This window comes from Lactuca virosa, chromosome 6, assembly GCF_052849685.1.
Source record: "Lactuca virosa cultivar CGN04683 chromosome 6, Lactuca_virosa_CGN04683_v6, whole genome shotgun sequence".
In the NCBI taxonomy this organism is placed as follows: domain Eukaryota; kingdom Viridiplantae; phylum Streptophyta; class Magnoliopsida; order Asterales; family Asteraceae; genus Lactuca; species Lactuca virosa.
Window position 1 is genome coordinate 104,555,011 of NC_136431.1, and position 21,301 is coordinate 104,576,311.

General features: G+C 37.1%; 1 protein-coding gene and 1 pseudogene across 14 annotated transcripts; both read right to left on the minus strand.

The window, feature by feature from the left end:
* Positions 1 to 2,964: 2,964 nt before the first annotated feature.
* The window catches only part of LOC145119762 (cytochrome P450 76C1-like), a 74,215-nt pseudogene continuing 55,878 nt past the window's right edge, over positions 2,965 to 21,301 (minus strand).
* On the minus strand, positions 16,465 to 20,521 carry LOC145119763 (putative cysteine-rich receptor-like protein kinase 16). 14 transcript variants are annotated; one of them, XM_079055479.1, is made up of 15 exons: positions 20,034 to 20,521; positions 19,842 to 19,949; positions 19,629 to 19,734; positions 19,431 to 19,538; positions 19,128 to 19,345; positions 18,932 to 19,052; positions 18,629 to 18,744; positions 18,447 to 18,564; positions 18,136 to 18,367; positions 17,835 to 18,039; positions 17,639 to 17,679; positions 17,478 to 17,547; positions 17,157 to 17,247; positions 16,740 to 17,013; positions 16,465 to 16,659 (listed from the first exon to the last, which is right to left on the minus strand). In XM_079055479.1, the coding sequence occupies exons 10-14, from the start codon at positions 17,915 to 17,917 to the stop codon at positions 16,933 to 16,935; spliced, it is 366 nt and encodes a 121-aa protein (XP_078911605.1). In that variant the 5' UTR covers positions 17,918 to 18,039; positions 18,136 to 18,367; positions 18,447 to 18,564; positions 18,629 to 18,744; positions 18,932 to 19,052; positions 19,128 to 19,345; positions 19,431 to 19,538; positions 19,629 to 19,734; positions 19,842 to 19,949; positions 20,034 to 20,521; the 3' UTR covers positions 16,465 to 16,659; positions 16,740 to 16,932. The 14 variants fall into 14 exon arrangements, with proteins under 14 accessions (XP_078911605.1, XP_078911606.1, XP_078911604.1 ...); XM_079055480.1 differs by having other exon boundaries at positions 19,128 to 19,223; positions 19,625 to 19,734; XM_079055478.1 differs by having other exon boundaries at positions 19,128 to 19,276; positions 19,625 to 19,734.

A 21,301-nucleotide genomic window follows, 5' to 3' on the forward strand; every position in this document is an offset into this window, starting at 1 on the left:
AATAAATAATATCGATTCTTGTATTTTAATTAGGGAATAATTATTGTTTTGTGAAAATAATAATTATAAGAGAGTATAACTATTTACTATTTGATATGGTATGAATTAATAAGTCATGCACAATATATTCGAATAGTTGGATTCTTTTGTCCTTTACTTAAAGACAAAGTTTATATTTTATAAAATTGGAGTATATAAAAAATAAAGAATCCTACTCTTTTCAAGAGGTATGGCCAAAAATATTAAAATATGGGGGCTGCTTTTCAACCTCCACGCTTTTTCTTCCATGCTTCTAAAGGCTAGAAATACTTTAGAGTATTTCAATAAAAAGGCCTTAATTTGCATGGACTATATAAGAGAAGCATGAGGCTTGCATTTTTGAAAAGTGAAGCACTTCTTCTCTTATGCTCTCTAAAACCGTGGGTTTTCTACTATTCTTCCTCTCTTTCTTTTGAAGTTAGTTTGGTGGTTTAGCAGCCTTCTCGACTTGTCTCCTTTAGTGCTTATTTGAGTTAAGAACTTAAAGGCTTAAGACACTCAAGAATACAAGACGAAATTATCATTCCAAGTGCCTTAATCTTGATGGTGAATACTTGTAGAGAAGATCATGTTCTTTGATCTTTACATATTCATCAACACCCCAAAACCAAGTAGGTTCAAAGGCTTCAAAGGGTATCTCTAAAACATCATATGGTTGTTTTTATTTCATTCTAACCTCTATAAATGGATCCATGATGATTTGGTTTTCTTATGAACTAAAAATAAGCTTGTTATTTTTAAAGTCTTCCGTTGCCTTTTTTGTGAAAAACAAACTGATATTTCATATCAAAACCCAACAGATAGTATAGTAAGGCATTTGTATAGGAAGGTCTTTTTGGTACATTTTATACATGTTACTTTATAAAGACACTAAGTGCACATTTCATCCAGTTGTTCTCATGTACCTTTCGGTTGCCTTTTTGGGATACATTTCAGACATTTTGGTACAAATGGATGGCTGGTACATGTTAATTCATCTTTTATTATTTAGTTATTTGTAATGGACCTTGGATGATGTAATGCATCCCCCCATTATGGTATATTATCTTCACATTATGGGATGTTTGTTATGCTTATATTATAGATCATTTTTGTAACACCTGTTCGAGGTATGAGGTAAATTTTAAATATTAATTTTTATTTTGAGGTGGCAACGACTTGGTGTAGCTTCACCATGGCGTGGCGGTATCATTTCGGATCGAGAGTTTAAATGAACCGCCATGGTGTTCCCATAGGTGCCACGGTGTGGCATGTGTTTTTAATGAGAAACCCTAATCCATGGGATTTGGGCCCTATGTAAAGAACATTAAGGCTAGGGTTTCATGATCATTCAGCCTCCATAACCCTCTCAAGCTCAGAAACCCTAACCCTAACCTCAATTTCAAGTGTGAGCTCAATTTGGTGTTTTTGGTGATTTTTGAAGGAGAAGGAAGCCTTTGGTGTAGTGTTTTACATTGCAAGCATCATCCATATCAGTTTGCATAACTTCTGGACCCTGGTGATTTCCAAGACTCAACCTTTTTCCTTCAAAGTTTTTAGATCTTAGATTTTGTCCCCTTTTCGTGATTTCTTGATCGGTTTGACTGGTGAGATCTCATAAAGTTTGCAGCTTTATGAATCACCAAGCCATTTGGGGTAGTTGGTGTTTTGGATCTTGATTAGAAATGAGTTTCGGGTGTCATGCATGGATTTTTGGCAATTAACGCTCATTTTGACCCAATATGAGTTCAAGACACACATTTGACATACACATCTGAAAACAGGGATTTTTATGTTAGTAAAAGTGCAAGAAACCTTTCCAGAAATGTTGGACAAGGGGTCTTTAGGATTAAGTGTTTATTCATTAAGCCAAGTAGTGTTTTTTCCCTTTTAAACCTAGGAGAAGAGTTCCTTATCTTTTGGGGAGTCTAAATGGATAAAGTTGGAAACTTTATCCATTTAGACGATAGAATAGAATATATCTAAGCTTTGGAACCCTTAGAATCAAAGGAATCGACTTAATACATTAAGCTATTAGGATCCCAGCGCCCACGTCATGGCCTTAGGTCGCCACGACATGGCGATTGGATATGGCCCATCTATTTTTTCATTTCGCTACCACAACATGGTGTCGAGTTCAAGTGACTTTTGACCATTTACCATTGACTTTGACTAAATTTGATGTTAGGTAATTTAGGGTATTTTTAGTTGTAGATTGAGGCTTAGTCCCTGTATGTTGTGCAGTTGACCCGTAGAGCCGGTACTTAGAGCATCATTCAGTTCAACTATCTTACGGACATTTAGGTGATTTTTCCTAATTGTAGTTGTGGGTTGAAGAAACCAATTCCAGACTACTAGGTTATATATCAAGATATATAGGATGATGTTATGTTAGTTATGTGTTAGACTAGTAGATTTGTATGATTACACTTGCTGGTTATTGATTATTATTGTATATGTCGACATGTTATTGTGTGATGGGTTGAGGTGAACATGTTATGTGTTGAAGGCCAAGGAAGCGATCCAACTTATGATGTACGCTCGGGAGTGATCCACCTTGTAGCTAAAGGCTTGGTGGTGGTCCAGTCTAGTGTTGTAGTTCAGGTTGTGCGTGTTGTATTATGTTGTTGTGTGGGGTACTTTGGGCGAAATCACTAAGCTTGGGCTTATAATTTGATGTTTTGGTTATATCCTCGACATTACCTAACACATTTAGAAAAAAATTTCTAATTGTACAGTAGACTATCATTAATTTCAGGTGTATACAATTACAATACAATATATACCAAACGTTAACTAATAAAGTCATAAACGCAAAAATAGCCCAAGCTAGAAATTCATACACATTCGATCAACATAACAATATATATACATATGCTCATTATAAAATGAACCATATATGAAATTTCACGAACAAACCTCTCAAAAGCGAAATTCAAACTTACATCACATATAGAGGTTCTCGTTTGGCAACCTTTATGAAGGGACAACGATGAGTGGTTCTCTTTTCTTTAGTGTAATTCCAAAATTTTCAGAAAGGTCATGCTTTTCACCCTCCGGCAAGCTCCAGTCGAACGAGTGTAAGAGCGATACCAAGATATACATTTGCATTTTCTCCGCCAATGGAACACCTGGACACAATCTCCTTCCCGACCCAAATGGGATGAAATTTAAATTTCTTCCTTTAAAATCATATTTGTTTGTCAAGAACCTTCCTGGATTGAATTCTAACAGATTATCCCAATACTGAGGGTCCCGATGGATAGACCAAACATTCAGAAACCTGGTACAACGTTTTGCAATGGTGTATCCACCGACAATACAAACCTGTCTTGGCAATCTTCGGAGTATGAGAGGGACTACAGGGTGCAACCGAAATGTTTCTTTTATTGTTGCATCTAGGTATTGTAGTTTAGGGAGATTAGATTCTTCGACAATGTTGTCAAGTCCTATGATTTCTGCTAATTCTTCTTGAACCCTTTTCATTATGTAATGACTTTGCATGATCTCTGCCATCGCCCACTCTATCAGCGGTGTGGTTGTTTCTGATCCTGCAACCATAATGTGTTGGTGATTTTAGTGTCACCATGTCATTTTATGTAACTGGAATTAGCATGTGAGCTAAGGGGCTTCTTAATTTGTTTTCTAATATGTGTACGGGTTGGTGCGGAGTGCACGCATGTATAAAATCAAAATAGTAGTCGGTTCGACGACTAGTCGGGGGTCCTGGGGCAGCGCCCCTTTGGCAGGGTCTAGGGGCAGCGCCCCTAGCGGGGTCCAAGGGGCAGAGCCCCTTGCTGGCATCCCACTGACTTGCTTCCAAAGGAATCCATAGTGGGATATTCCGATTCTTGAGGGTGATTATGGTAAAACTAACAAAACTCGTTAGTTTTGGTAACCCTAAATCCTCACTAAAATCCAAATTACGCTGACTTGCTTCCAAAGGAATCCATAGCCGCCCAACCCTAATATCGTTTATTATAGAAACGACTCTTCTTTTCAGAAGAGAGATACGATCTTAAGCTCTCGTTTTTCATTATACTTTCACAGAATCGTCTAGCATATTGGCTTACGAATTCTGTGCCAAGAATTGTAAGTGTCCACTTGGATTATCCTAGGCTGAATTTCTTGTAACCTAGGCATAGGGTCGAAATATCAGTTCGGAAAGTGATATCACGATCCAAGTTGGTATCCAGATCTCCACCACAAACCCTAAATTTCCCTACAATCGAACTGATATTTACTTTTCCTGGAGATGGGTGACTCAATCCGCGAGATGACTACTAAGTTTGAAAGTTGGAGAAGTACGAAGGTGTCGACTTCAGGCGCTGGAAGAAGAATATGCACTTCATGCTGACTACTCTGAAAGCAACATACGTGCTGACTACTCCAAGACCAGCGAAGCCAGAGGAAGGTGCTGTTGAGACTATTGAAGAGATAAGAATGAGATAGAAGTGGGACAATGATTACTACATCTGCAAATGTCATATTCTAAACGGTATGTCTGATGCTTTATTTGATATCCATAGTGAAGCCTTGTGTGCCAAGGAGTTGTGGGACACCCTTGAGTTGAAGTATATCACCGAGGATGATTCTAGCAAGAAGTTTCTGGTCAGTGACTTTAACAATTATAAGATGGAAAACTCAAGGTCTGTTACTGAACAATTCAATGAACTCCTTGGCATATACGGTCAGTTTAAACTGCACCATATGAATATGGATGAGTCCATTGTTGTGTCAACCATCATTGACAAACTGCCTCCATCCTGGAAAGACTTCAAACACAACTTGAAACATCAAAAGGAGGAACTGTCTTTGGTTCAACTTGCTAGTCACATTCGTATTAAAGAATCTCTTCGTGCGAAGGAAAGTGACAAATCTGAAAAACCCAAAGGAAAAGTTGAACCTGGACAGCCCTTGGTTCATATGGTTGAAAATAAACCAAGGAAACAGAACCACATAGGACATGGCAAATGTAAGCAGGAACATGTCCCAAGCAACTCCAACAAAAAGAGAAAGGATCTGGTTTGTTGGAGGTGCAATCAGGTTGGGCATTGAAAGCGTGATTGTCGTGTGAATTTGGGCAACAATGGTGCTGGAAACAGTGGAGCCAATGGGAAAGTGAACGGGTCTTCGGCCCAAGTTAAAGGAGGTCAGTTTTTGACTAACTTTGATAATTCTAATCAGAATTATGTTTATTATGTTTCATTTATTCCTGAATCTATCTATGTGTAGGATGATGATGTTTCTTGGTGGATCGACTCCGGAGCAACGAACCATGTATGCAAGGATAAACGAATGTTTCAATCATTAACTCCGCTTCAAGATGGGTCGGTGCTGAAAATTGGAGACGATTCTTTTATTCCTATTTGTGGTTTAGGTGTCGTGTGTCTTGAATTTACTTCTGGAAAGACAATTAAGTTATTTAATATTTTGTTTGTTCCCAAGATTCGCAATAATCTTGTTAGTTCTAGTTGTTTGAATTCTGTTGGTTTTAAGCAAGTTATTGAGTCGGATAAGTTTGTTTTGTCTAAGGGTGGAATGTTTATTGGCTTTGGATATTTAAATAATAGAATGTTTCGTTTAAATCTTGTTGACAAATCATTATCTGTTCAAAATTCTGCATTTGTATCTTCTGCTTCTAATGTTGACAAATCTATGTTTGGCATGTAAGATTACGTCATGTCAACTTTAGAAGGATGCATGAGATTTAAAAAGATGGATTAATTCCAGCCTTTGATATGACATCTGATAAATGTAAAACATGCATGCTTACAAAAGTGACAAAACAGCCCTTTCCTAGTGTTACTAGAAATTCAGCTGTTTTGGAACTTGTACACAGTAACCTGTGTGATTTTCACTCCACTCCTTCTTTGGGAAATAAAAAGTATGTAGTCACTTTTATTGTTGACTGCACTCGGTTTTGCTATGTGTATTTGTTACATTCTAAGGATGAAGTCTTAGATAAATTCAAAATATACACAACCGAGGTGGAATTGCAATTGGGCATTCCGGTTAAATATCTCAGGACTGATAGGGGAGGTGAATATATGGATCCCATATACTTCCAATCAGTGGGTATCATTCATGAGACCACGACACCTTACACGCCGCAACAGAATGGTATTACTGAACGCAAAAATTGAGTTTTAAAGGAAATGGTAAACTCGATGTTGTCTTACTCAGGGTTGAGTGAATGATTTTGGGGAGAGGCCATGTTAATGGCTTGCTATTTATTAAATAGGGTTCCAAATAAAAGGAACAAAACAGTCCCATATGAACTTTGGTTCAAGAAAAAGCCGAATCTAAGTTATTTTCGGGTTTGGGGATGTCGGGAAGTTGTAAAACTCACCGAGCCCAAAAAGAAGAATTTAGGAGAACGTGGAATTGATTGTATATTCATTGGATATGCTGAACATTCCAAGGCATATAGGTTTTATGTAATAGAACCTAATGATTCGGTATCGGTTAACACTGTTATCGAATCACGAGATGCAATCTTTGATGAGATGAGGTTTTCATCGATTCAAAGGCCGAAGCATCTGACTTTTGGTGCTCATAAAGAGCAAAATTCAGAAAATCAAGATGGTGGTAATGTGCAAGAACCACAAGAGCTTCGTAGAAGCAAAAGAGGCCATATTGCAAAAAATTTCGGATCCGACTTCCAACTGTATTTGGTGGAAGGTTCAAGGGATGAAATTAATCTTGAATACTCTTATTGCTATAGTATTGAAGATGATCCTAAAACTTATCAAGAGGCCATGGAGTCTCATGATAGTGCCTTTTGGAAGGAAGCTATTGATGATGAAATGTCATCAATTCTTGAGAACAACACATGGGTGTTGTCTGATTTGCCTCCAGGTTCTAAACCACTTGGTTGCAAATGGATTTTCAAAAAGAAAATGAATGTTAATGGGACTATTGACAAGTTCAAATCCCAGTTAGTCATTCAAGGTTTTAGACAAAAACCCGATATTGACTATTTTGATACGTATGCTCCGGTTGCACGTATTGCTACTATTAGATTGTTGATTGCTTTGACAAGTGTCCACAATCTGGTTATTCACCAAATGGATGTGAAAATATCCTTTTTAAATGGTGATCTTGACGAGGAAGTTTACATGAAACAACCTGAAGGTTTTATTATGCCCGGTAAAGAGCATATGGTTTGTAAACTTGCCAAATCTTTGTATGGGCTGAAACAAGCGCCTAAACAATGGCATCAGAAATTTGATGCAGTTATTTTTTCCTTTGGTTTCAAGACAAACCAATGTGACAAATGTGTTTATAGTAGATTTGATGATGCTACTAAAGCTAGGGTGATCATTTGCTTATATGTAGATGACATGTTGATTTTTGGTACCGACCAAAATCAAGTAGATGAAACAAAGAAATTGTTATCATCTAAGTTTTCCCTGAAATATTTTGGAGAGGCTGATGTAATTCTTGGAATAAGAATTAAAAGGATGAACAAAGGTTTGGTGATGACTCAAAGTCATTATATTGAGAAAATTCTCAAGCGATTTAATTTTACCGATTGTTCCCCTGTGACTACTCCTATGGACCCAAGTGTGAAATTAATGCCAAATAATGGCGTTCCCATTTCACAGTTGGAATACTCTAAGGCTATTGGTAGCTTGATGTATGCCATGACGGGTACCATACCTGATATTGCTTTTGCTGTGGGTAAGTTGAGCAGGTACACTAGTAATCCTAGCGCTCAACATTGGCAAGCAGTGAATAGAGTGTTTAAGTATCTCAAAAGAACCATGAATTATGGTTTGAGTTACCTGGGGAGTCCTTCGGTTTTAGAAGGTCATTCAGATGCAAGTTGGATAACCAACATGGAGGACCATTCCTCAACTTCTGGTTTGGTATTCTTGCTTGGGGGAGGTGCCATTTCTTGGGCTTCCAAGAAGCAATCTTGCATTACAAACTCGACAATGGAATCTAAGTTTGTTGCGTTAGCAGCTGCTTGTAAAGAAGCAGAGTGGCTAAGGAATTTAGTCTATGAGATTCCTTTGTGGTCTAAACCGATAGCACCTATTTCTATCATCTGTGATAGTGCAGCCGCTTTGGCTAAGGCATATAGCCAGGTTTATAATGGCAAGTCTAGACACCTAGGTGTTAGACATAGTATGATTAGAGAACTAATCATGAATGGTGTTATTTCAGTTGAGTTTGTGAAATCGCAACAAAATTTGGCAGATCACTTGACTAAAGGTCTGACAAGAGACTTAGTGAACAAGTCTGTAATCGGTATGGGATTAAAGTCCATTTAATTCTGTAATGATGAGACACCCAATTTCCTCCTAATATAATGTTAGGAGTTGAATTCAATGTGGAAAGCTCATACTTATAGATTGGAACACATCATGTATTCATCCCAGGTATGTGTTCTCTTATGCATGTTAGCCAGGTTGAAGTTTAACTTTTTAATAATTCCTTTGATAAATATATGTGCCGATACATGGAAAGGAGTTACCTACGTGATTGTGAAGTGTAGCCGCATTTCAAGAGGTTGTCGACTTGACCTTGATACGATCATGAGAGGATTGGGACACACAGATTTATTGTTGGATAAGGTGTCTAAGTCTATAACTATTTCTGGTATGTACTTGACCCGATTGACACGGTCCATTTGGGTTGCATGGCATCATGATAATTAGATAGACAAAATGAGAAGAAGGACACTTATGATTTGTTAATATATTATATGTTATAATATATTAATATGAAATCATATTATTTAATTAGTATTGATCAAGAATTAATTTGGAATTAATTTTGTGATAAAAAAGAGACTAATTAAATATATGGGGATTGATTGTGTAAATCATCCATTCTTATATAGTGGGCTAATGATCCATGGTTTATTGGATTGGGCTAAAATCCATAGGGTGCTCCATGGAGGTTAAAACCCATGGATCATGGAGGAAATGAAAATCCATGTCAATTAGGGTTTAGATGGGTTAACCCTACTTGTGACACAATATATAAAGACCCCATAGGCTAGCAAAATCGATACATAGAAAAGAACAAGGAGGGCTAGTCGATTTTGAGTGATAGTGTGCTTCTCTCAAGTTATTCCAAGAGTTGTGGTGTTGTGTGAAACATTTGAGGCATCACATTTGGGGTGCTAGGATCACAAAGTTCTTAAGGAATCCAAGCAACAAGAAAGGTATGTTATTCTACTAGCTTTTACTTTACAAGTAACCCATGCCATGCTAGTTAGGAATAGATCCTTCGAAAATCAAATTTGCATGTATCTTAGTAAAACATAGATCCAAGGTTTCTAGGGTTGCATGTACACCATAGGAGTGTTAGAATGCTCAAAACCCTTCAGTGGTATCAGAGCTTAGGCTTGTTTTCTTGATACTTGATGCAAAATGCTTGAAAAAATTGATTTTTCTGTTCACTGTGCAGTGGACTCGCCGAGTCCATGGGGGGACTCGACGAGTCCAAGTGTAAATGCATCCTACTCGTCGAGTAGGTTCTTGCACTCGACGAGTAGAAGGCCCTGTGTGCAGATTTTCGAGTTTTGCTGCTAGAAATGGACTAGAATCATTACCCTAAACTGTTTTAGACTTGTTAAACCTGCTTTTGGTGTGGTAATGATTATGCTAATCCATTTTCAATGGTTATTATCAAAATTTCAAGTTTTATATGTGTTTATATGATTCTTGAAATTGTTGATATGAATGTTCATACACTTATGAGTTTGGTAGATCATAGGAATTATTTGCAAACTGGTGGTTAGTTTAATTCTTGATCTAAGTGTTTTAATGGAATCCATAATTTGTCCTCAAGTTATGGATTACCAAAAGTCTTTTCTTTTAAAATCCATTAAAGAACACATAGGTTACATAAAATGAAGAGTCTTCATTTTCATAAACCATTAACTCATAAGTTATGAAGTTGAAAAGTTTTGAATAGTTACAAAACTTGCCCTCAAGTTTTGGAGCATGTAAAGTCACTTTAGAAAACTTTAGTTCCAACCCCTAGAATTTTAAAAGTTAAAATTCAACCCTTATACTTTATAGTATTACAAGTTAATAATATATATATATATATATATATATATATATATATATATATATATATATATATGTATAAGATCAAGTCGTCTTACCATTAGTAGGTCTCATTCACGAAGTCGGTCTATAAGGGGGGTATAAGGTTGTTGCCTATAAAATGGCATCTAAATGGGTGTCCACTCTCACCCACCGTTTCCTTGACTGGTGGAGGGTCGTTAGCCGAACGGGTATGACAATGACTTTAATTCTCATTAAAAGTATAATGATTATTATAAAGTAACTAAATGTTTTATAAATTCTCAATCTTAGTTACTTTAGGAAAATGTGAATTTGGTGCTAACTCATTAAATTATACTTTGCACCTTGCTTAAGTCGTTAGTGGAGCGTGTGCGGTTAACCAATACACTAACTTGGATTTAACAAGGTTGGTAAAGGGTGGCTTAAGGTTTATCATAGATCGGTGGAGCGTGTGTGGTTAACCGGCAAATCAATTAGGTGATAAAATTAGGAGTACCAAGTAAATTTGCATGGTTATTCACACCTTGTTTTGTGATCCTCGGCATCACAGTCACAAAAATTGAAGGGCACAATCGAGATTGAAACATGCCATTGAAAATTTCAATGAATCTCAAAAGATTCTAGGAGTTTCAAAACCAATTAAAACCTAATAATACATTTCGTTTTCATGGTGGAAATTGGTGAATTGTCATTCACCTACCTTCAAATATTTTATAGCTTGGATTATGGCATCCCTCTTCTAAGTTATAAAATATTATGTTGGGTCCTAGCCTTAATATTACATTTGGGTGTCTTATTAAGGACTATCTATATATCTAATCTAAACTTGTCTTTCTTTCTTTTCAGATGTCTTCCAACCATGCTGCTTCTGGCTCAAACCCTACCGGCTCCTTCTCTCTCATGAACCTTTGTGGGAGAGTCATTTTTTATGGGACTAATTTCAATGACTGGATTAGGAACATAAGGATGGTCACTCGCTATGAGGGCAAGGAATATGTCCTAGACAAGGAGCTAAAGGAACTTGATGAGTCTTCTGCTACTCCAGAGGAGATCGCTGACTTCAGGACTCATGAGAGAGATGCCACTAAAGTGGCATGTGTCATGTTGGCCACAATGACAGCCGAGCTCCAAAAGTCCTATGAGGATTTTATCCTTTTGAGATGCACCAGGATTTCATGGAAAGATACCATCAGAGTGCTCGTCAAGATCGATATGAAATAATCTCCTCCATGATAACAACTCGAATGAAAGATGGTGAACCAATCACGAGCCACATGAAAAAAATGCAAAGGTTTGTGGACCGTCTGCTGAAGTTGAATGTGAACTTCCCTGAGGAGTTGGCAAATAAACAACGAGGAGGTTACACTCAACAAACTTCAATGACTTTTGAAGACCGCTGAAAGTGGTCTTAAAGGTAAATCGGTTGTTACCACTCCTACTCCTACCACCGCCCATGTTCTGGCCATCGGGAAAGGTAAAGTGAAGAAGAGGAAGACCCCTTCGAAGGGTACCAAGGGAAAGTATCTTGATGGTTCCTCTTCAAGTAGAACCAAAGGTGGTTCTATCACACTGGAAGCGAAACTTCCCAAAGTACTTGCAAGATGTTAAGGATGGGAAAGTGAAACCCAACCATGCAGGTATTTACACTATATTGTCTAATAACTCACCATATTCTAATTCTTGGGTCCTTGATACAGGTTGTGGTATTCACATATGTTTTGATTTGCGGGGACTAAGAAGAAGTGAGAATGTGGAGCACGGGAAGATAAACTTGATCATGGGGAATAAGAAAGCTTCACATGTCACCAAGATTGGAGTTTATTCGTTGTTGCTAAGTAGTGGGTTAAGATTAGATTTGAATAAATGTTTTTACTCGTCTGAAATGGCGATAAATATTATTTCCTTTCACGGTTTGTACAAACAAGGATTTACTTTTTCATTTGATAATGAATGTGGTGGTATTAATGCTTTTTATGATAATGTTCTTTGTTTTAAAGCATTACCTTGTGATGATGTATATGAAACTGTGTTGGTTGTAGATAACCTAGGAAATAATGTGTTGTGTATTGATTCTTCCACTAGCTTGGATAAATCATCATTATGGCATTGTCGTCTTGGACATGTTAGCAAGAAATGCATAGGCCAACTCCAAAAGGATGGAGTCTTGGAGTCATTTGACCTAAAGTCGGATGATAGTTGTGAATCTTGTTTACTTGGAAAATTGACAAAGTCACCCTTCACTGGTACCTGTGCTAGGGATGAAGGTTTGTTGGATCTCATACACACAGATGTGTGTGGACCCTTCAGAACCGCCACAAGGGATGCTAACCGCTTCTATGTGACTTTTACTGATGATTATAGTAGATATGGCTATGTCTACTTAATCAAGCATAAGTCAGAAACCTTTGAAAAGTTCAAAGAGTTTAAACAGGAAGTGGAGAATCAGTTGGGCAGGAACATTAAGATGTTTCGATCGATCGAGGTGGTGAGTATCTTAGTACAGAGTTCCTTGACTATCTTAAGGAATGTGGGATTGTCTCATAATTGACACCTCCCAGGACACCACAGCTTAATGGTGTGGCTGAGAGGCGTAATCGAACCTTGTTGGACATGGTTCGTTCCATGATGAGTCTAGCTTCGCTACCAATCTCAATTTGGGGATATGCCTTAGAGCCTGCCGCCCATATCCTTAATCTAGTCCCTACCAAAAAAGGTTTCCAAAACACCTCACGAGATGTGGACTGGGAAAGATCCCAATTTGGACCACATCAATATTTGGGGTTGCGAGGCTTTCGTGAGGCGCGAGACTCACGATAAGCTCGAACCTCGAAGTGAGCGGTGTATTTTCATCGGCTACCCACATAAATCCTTTGGTTACCTCTTCTATAGACCCAGTGATAATGTGGTCTTTGTGGCAAGGAGAGGAGTCTTTCGCGAGAGAGAGTTCATAAGCCAAGGAAACAGTGGGAGGCAAATTGACCTTGAATAAATTCAAGAGTTAAGTGGTGAAGGAACCTCAAAGCCTAGCAATCAAACTGAAGAGGAAACTCATGTTGATCCAACTGACGAGTCTGTACCTCTAAAGCGTTCCATTAGAGTTATAAATGCACCTGAGCATTACTATGGTTTCCATATTGCCGCGGAAGGTGATACACTTATCAGTGATAGTACACTGGTAAGTTTGGATGAACCTAACAGCTACACGGAAGCCATGGCATGCCCCGATTTTGCTAAATGGAAAGAGGCTACGGACAGCGAGATACAGTCCATGTATGACAATCAAGTTTGGAACTTGGTTGACAATGTACCAGGTCGTAACACAGTCGGGTGCAAATGGATATTCAAGAAGAAGACCGACATGGATGGGAATGTACACACTTATAAGGCGCGACTGGTTGCAAAGGGCTTTTCTCAAACTCCGGGAGTTGACTATGATAAGACCTTTTCACCAGTAGCGAAGATTAAGTCTATTAGGGTTATGCTAGCCATTGCTGCATTTCATATTTATGAATTATGGCAAATGGATGTCAAAACCGCTTTCCTTAATGGAAAGTTGGCTGAGGATGTTTACATGAGTCAGCCAGAGGGTTTTGTTAGTATAGAGTACCCTAATATAGTGTGTAAGCTTGAGAAATCCATCTATTGATTGAAACAAGCACCTCGCAGATGGAATCTTTGTTTCGATGAGAAAGTCAAAGAGTTTGGTTTTTCGAGGAGCAAAGATGAGTCCTGTGTATATGTCAATGCTAGTGGGAGTATAGTTAGCTTTTTGGTGTTGTATGTGGATGACATACTACTCATAGGAAATGACATCCCAACTCTGCAGGAGGTGAAGTCCCGGCTTGGGAAGTGTTTCGCTATGAAGTACCTTGGAGAAGCTACCTATATCCTAGGGATAAGGATTTTGAGAGACAGGAGTAAGAGACTAATTGGACTTAGTCAAAGTACCTACTTGGATAAGGTGCTAAATAGGTTCAGCATGCAGGATTCCAAGAAAGGAGAGTTACCGATCCAGAGTAATGCCAGACTGAGTAAGACTCAGAGCCCGAGTACAGAGGCTGAGATAGCTAAGATGAGTCGAGTACCGTATGCTTCCGTTGTAGGCTCAATCATGTATGCTATGACTTGTACTCGTCCTGATGTGGCCTTTGCTTTGAGCATGGTCAGCATATATCAGGGGAATCCTGGAAAGCCTCACTGGACTGCGGTAAAGAACATTCTCAAGTACCTGCGGAGGACTAAGGACTGGGTCCATACCCTCGGTGGGTGTGATGACTTGAGAGTAGTGGGGTATAGTGATGCTAGCTTCCAGACTGATAGGGATAATTTCTGATCTCAATCAGGTTGGTTCTTTACCTTAAATGGAGGAGAAACTACTTGGAAAAGTTCCAAGCAGGAGACAGTGGCTGATTCAACTTGCGAATCAGAGTACATAGCAGCAAGCGAGGCAGCGAAGGAGGCGATATGGATGAAGAACTTCATTGGAGACCTTGGAGTTGTACCAGCTATAAAGGAGCCTATGGAGATTTTCTGTGATCGTGAAAGTGCAGTTGCCTTAGCCAAGGAACCAAGGGATCACGGGAGATCCAGCTGACACATCGACAGAAAATACCATTTCATTAGACTTCGAATAGAAGAAGGACTCCTCGTCGCAAAGAGGGTATCATCGGATAAGAACCCAACAGATCCCCTCATGAAGGGACTAAGTAGGGTTAAGCATCTTCAGCATGCGAGGCGCATAGGGCTAAAGGATGATATTAGTTTTAGAAATTAGATACCTTTTGAAATTTGTAAAGTGTAATTGACATTTGATGATTAAATAAAAGTTGTTATTTATTTATAAGTAAAGTGTTACTATCTTCTGTCAATCGTTTACTATCATTTCAATTTTGCATGTTTTGACTTCCAGAATAATTACTTTATTCAAACTCTCCATAGTCAGTCATATGTTGGAAGTAGATATGAATCAAGACTGTCATGAATTGGGTTTGTAGATGTCTAAGGTGCTAGACATAGCAAATGTTTGCTACAACATTCATGAGTGCTCATAAGCTCTGAGTATTGGATTCAACCCACGCTCACTTGTATTACTTCATGGAATTTATCACGAGTGATCGTGAGAGGGTAATATCATATAAGTCTTCAAACATAGATATGTGAGTTGTTGACTATGAGTTGGTTATACATTGATTGTACGAAAACGCATTGGTAACTCGATGTTATAAAACGTGCTTTTGTGTATGATTCAACAAGTAGTTAGTACAAGCATATGAGTCGAAGTTTATCTGTTCCTTCTAGCCCTTGGAGGATTAGAAGCGATATCTGGGCCCCTCGATGATTTTGTTTTGACCTATGTATCGGGCCCGGTCAGAATCAAATTGATGTGTTCAGTTTAGTTCTATGTCAAAAAAATCAGAAATCGGGAAACAAACTGCTGGACAATAAGTACGACATTGTTCCATGTATTTGTCTGGCTGATATCTTGAGAGCAGAGGATTATATGATCACTTATCTTAAATGGCAGGTCATCTTAGCTCTGCGAGACTTTGAAAGAGCTACGATTGTTGATCGGTTCCTGAAGTCATACTTGCAGTTATAGTTATTAGACTTATCCAAGTGGGAGACTGTTGGATAAGGTGTCTAAGTCCATAACTATTTCTGGTATGTACTTAACCCGATTGACATGGTCCATTTGGTTTGCATGGCATCATGATAATTGGATAGACAAAATGAGAAAGACACTTATGATTTGTTAATATATTATAAGTTATAATATATTAATATGAAATCATATTATTTAATTAGTATTGATCAAGAATTAATTTGGAATTAATTTTGTGATCAAAAAGAGACTAATTAAATATATGGGGATTGATTGTGTAAATCATCCATTCTTATATAGTGGGCTAATGATCCATGGTTTATTGGCTTGGGCTAAAATCCATAGGGTGCTCCATGCACTACTAGAAAAACAGCCTTTTACGACGCTCAATGCGTGTCGTAAAATGCTCAGACGACGCGCAAATGCGTGTCAAGGAAGACCCTGTCATAACGAGAGACGACACGCTTTTGCGCATCGTCTGTTTACGAAGCGCATTTATGACATGCATTTACGACGCGCAGTTACGACATGCATTTACGACGCGCAGTTACGACACGCAATGTGTATCAATGAAGGCCCTGTCATAAAGGAAGACGACAGACATTTGTGTGTCGTAATCTTACAACGCACGTTTAGGACACGCATTGCGTATCATTAAAGCCCCTGTCATAAATGAAGATGACACGCATTTGCGTGTCATAAACTTCAACAACCATTTACGATATGCATATACGACGTGCCTTTAATATACTCATTTACGCATAATACAAAAGTATATAAACAAATATATATCAAAACAATCAAATTTCATCCAATAACATCATGTCAAAAAATTGTAATACATCGGTATTAAGGGATCTAATTGTACATTGTTATTAAGAGGTTTTCCCTAACTATATAACCTAATACTACATTTCTATTAAGGGCACCTTCTTCTATACTCATTTCATCTGCTGGTGGAGGACCAGTGCTTTCCTTAGATATCTACAAAGACAAAAGTTGAACAACAATTAATACATAATAGATGGATGAAATATATAGTATGTAAATGTGAATATTCTGACCTGGATTCTTTCTGGAATATCTATCTCCCGAATGTACTCACCTTTTTCAGTTTTGTATTTATTGGAAAGAATGGTGGGTTCAAATTCATCTTCAAGCCTCCTTTCCTTCCCTTCACCACTATCATCATATCTACTGATTCATTCTAGTCCCAACTTGCGTTGCCTCAATAGCTCATCCACATCACCAAATATATCATGAGCTTCCTGTATTGCTCAAGGAACTCACAAGCACTGACAATAACAGGTTTAGAAAATATAACCTAGAAAATATAACCTGTAAAAAAATATAGCAAGATATGATTGAAACATTGGTACAACTCTCTAAACACTTTTAAGTGTCCATATAGTTATGTTTATATCCAGAACCTTCTGTGTTGTTTACAAAACAAAAAGGAGGGTAATTGTTTTTACTTTTACCTTATCAAAACCAATTGCCACAAGCTTTTGGATCTCTTCATCCGATACAACACTTACTACTGCTGTGGCATCTGTATTTATCCCTCCCTGCCTAAAATACAAACTAACTTTTAAAATACCAACCAAATGTGCCTTACTTTTTTCATTTACCCATAATACCAACTTCCTTCCATTTCTTTTCTCATAATAGCAACGTACTTACAGTTCTTTACACATTAAATAAATAGCAATATCAATTTTTTACATCACACATTGTAATAACTAAGTTTTCCCACATATTCCCAGAAGACAAGTTTGCCCACATATTCCCAGACTGCTTACCTGAGGAGCCACCTCTCTCCTTGGCATCCATGAAGACAAGTTTGCCCACATATTCCCAGAAAGCGTATCACTAGAAATTTTATAAATATATAAATATCAAAAATCAGATAGAAAACTAAGAATATAATAAATAAGGGGAAAAAAGATAGGGGACAAACTACCTGGATGATATGTTACGAGTAGTATCCAGAAGGATCGCCACCTGTGCACAATATATATTTTCATATCTACCATCTTCTTCTTTGAAACATGATGTTTTTATGGCAATTCTGGAGTATATTATACGTTACTTTGACTTCTAAAATTCAAAGTATACCTTGAAAATGGAGTGAGTAAAAAGAAGTAGAAAGAACATACTTTTCAGACCTTGCTGCTTCTGCAATCATGGCATCAATGACAACTGCCATTGCAGAGCCCAGATTTTGCAATAACAAGATCATGAGTTGATGTTGAGAATTTCTTGTTGATTCCTGTGAGCCAAGAATCGTCCATGAAAAGAGGGAGAGAAGTGTTGCAATGACTAAATAACGAACCCTTTTCCTTCCATTTACTAGGATACAATCTGATATAATTTTGCACCCAACATGCGCAACCATAAATAACCAAGATTTTCAAAAAGTACACTAACCAAATGAAAGCTTAACAATTAGAACAATACCCGTATACTGGTTTTATGCTCCATGGAATAAATGATATGGAGGTTATGAATTGAGAACCTGAGGGTGATAGCTTTAATTTGTCCTTCAGCTGGTAGGAAGCTATTGTCCATACAAATGATGTAAAACCCTAATCGAATAACAAATCATCCAGGTAGTTTGTCCCCTATCTTTTTTTCCAGAAGGATCACCATCTGTGCACATTATATATTTTGGTCTACGAACACAAGTTGACTGCAAAAAAATATATAATTCAAATATGGGATTTTACAAGTTTTCATTTTATTATGAATCAGTGAAGGTAAATACATACAAGCCAATGTGAGGATTCTATGCCCGAATAGAAAGAGCTTCCCGGTATTAGAAAGTTGAATAAACCATAAGTGTCTGAATTTAAGAAATGTGCTTTTCGAGCTATGACGTTTTTTTTTCTACAAGTCACTTGCAAGTTATTATTATCTGCAATACATGATATAAATGGCTCTAATTTATTACCTTGAATACTTCATCAAATCCACCTCTCCCTATACTATTCTCTTCACTGAAGTTATTCGTTGCCAACTGCAGATGTTTATAATTGTAGTTGACTGCCCCCTTGACCACTGGTGCATCTAAAATAGCACATAGTTCACGTGAAAACATAAGAAACTCAACATAATATTTCATATAAAAACTATATTTCAGGAAGTAGTATGTAATGCAAGCGTTGTGAGCTACATTTATTTTAAATTCTTTCCATGGGATTAGTCAAATGCTAATACATCAGATACATACATATGATATATATACATGAATTACCTTCTTTAGTCCTCTTAGACTTCTTCCATATAAGATAATATAATCCCAAAGCAATAACAAGAAAGAAGAGGCCTACACCCCCAACTGCCCCAGCAATTATCGGTACCATATTTGCTTTTTTCTGTAATATAGAATAATACAAGTGTTATTGTGATGGCAATAACAAAATGAAAAGAAATAAAAGAAGATACCTCACCTTTTAGTAGATTGGTGATATCAATTGTCTGATTATCACTGAAAAAATAGAGTGATTGAATATCTTGCGAAACACCCCTGATCATAAACCTTCCTTCTGTATTAGGAAGACAGTTATATAGATTACTATGGTAAGAGCATTATCATTATCTACAAAGGCCAAAGGATAAACACAAAATTAGCACTCCTTTATATTCTTGTAGTAATTCACCACTAGTTCTGCAAACCAAACAAAAAGAAGAACAATTTTTACAATAGACTCATCCATCCTTTTGATTAAAAGCGATGTGAAGTAGAAATTCACCTGTCCAAAAGGCGCAGAGTAGAATCCAGACAACTGGCTAATACATAGTTACCATCATTTGATAGATAGATACAGTTTACAGGTTGCCCCAAATCATCAAATAATTCTCTGGAAACAGAAGAAACTTTAAAGTTCAAACATGCTACAAAGTTTTTCATTTCATAATCATAATGATTGTCACATGGAATACCTACCTACCAATCCGGATGACAAATGTGCGTATAGTTCCATCAACACTTCCAGCAATGATCTCAGTTTTTGTTAAACAGACAGACATAACGCTGTCTAGAAAGGTGTCAATGATCTGTGAATCAATTAAAACTGTCATCAACTTTTGATAATATAAATATATATAAACAAAACTTAGTACGCACGTAGATGTAGAAAAGGGAAAGGGAAAGAAAGATAAACCTAAATTGGCTTGGTGCTATGAGATCTACAATCCCTGACACACAAGGAACGATCATACCCTGCTGATACAACAACAGATGAATATTCATTGAACTTTACAGCATTCACCTGCACAAAAATGGTGTTATGATTGTGAAATTATAAATATGTGTTATGTGATTGATAAATTGGTTTGTTGGGGAAATTACATACCTCACTATCGTGACCTCGAAACTTTCTGATCACACGCCCAGTCGATTGGAAGACGGAGGTTCAATTCAAATCATACTAACTGCTCATCGGAATGATGCGGTCGACCCTTTCTGTCTCCAGCGTCCTCCCTTCTCTCGAACGCCTTTTGTATCCGACATAGATTCCTTCACAACTTCCACTAACCGATGATGCTGATTATCCAGACTGGCCTTGGAAAACGACATCAACGGAGGTGAAGGGAACGTACAAAGAAACCCCTGTGAGAGAGAAAGCAAGAGTCGATTTGAAGCAACCGACAAATGAAATTGAAAGGTAGAGGCGCTACACTCTTTTTTTTGTTCGTGTCACCACACATCAACATAGGAAAATCGAGAACCCCTGCGGGTTTGATCTGTTCAAAAGACGAGATCAGAGATTTGGTGATATTGCGATTTTGTTGTGGGAGAAAAGAGGATTGGTGATGATATTAGGGTTTTTTTTTTTGGGTATTAGAGTGATATATATATATATATATATATATATATATATATATATATATATATATATATATATATATATATATATATATATATATATATATATATATATATATATATATATATATATATGGTCTTCATTAAAACATGTCCCTTCAATATATAGGAGTCTTGGAGTCTTGAAACATCTTGAGACGGGAAACCGAAGGATTACCGGATCATCTTGAGAATTATTGAATCAACTTGCATTTGTCAGAGTGTAGATGTGGCAGACAAAACTTTAAAGCTTTTGACAAATTGGCATCATATTTTGTCATTTTTTGATAATGGAAATCTTCTTTGGCGATAATGGAGCATCTTCTTTCATCTTTATAAAAGTTGTTTGTTTTCATGCAATAATTTAGCATCATCTCACTGCAGAAGACATGATAATATTTTTGATAATTGATGTACTCACACAGTGTATAATTGATAATAGTTGAACACACACAGTGTATAATTGATAATAGTTGAACAATTTTTGTCTTGAATATACTTGTCTTGTAATTGATTATGTATACGAAAATCATTAATTTCATTGATAAGGTAATTTGCTTGTTTTGTTTTATAATTAAGAATATTAATAGTTGAATAAGACGGAGGTTCACAAAATTTAAACATAATTTCTTTTCCAAAAACTTTAGTAATAATTCCATCATCTTGAACCATAAAAGGATATAATTTAGTAATAAAAGGTGTTCCTAAAATTAAAGGAGAAGTAAGATTTTTTACTAAAATTAAATGAGTTTTATA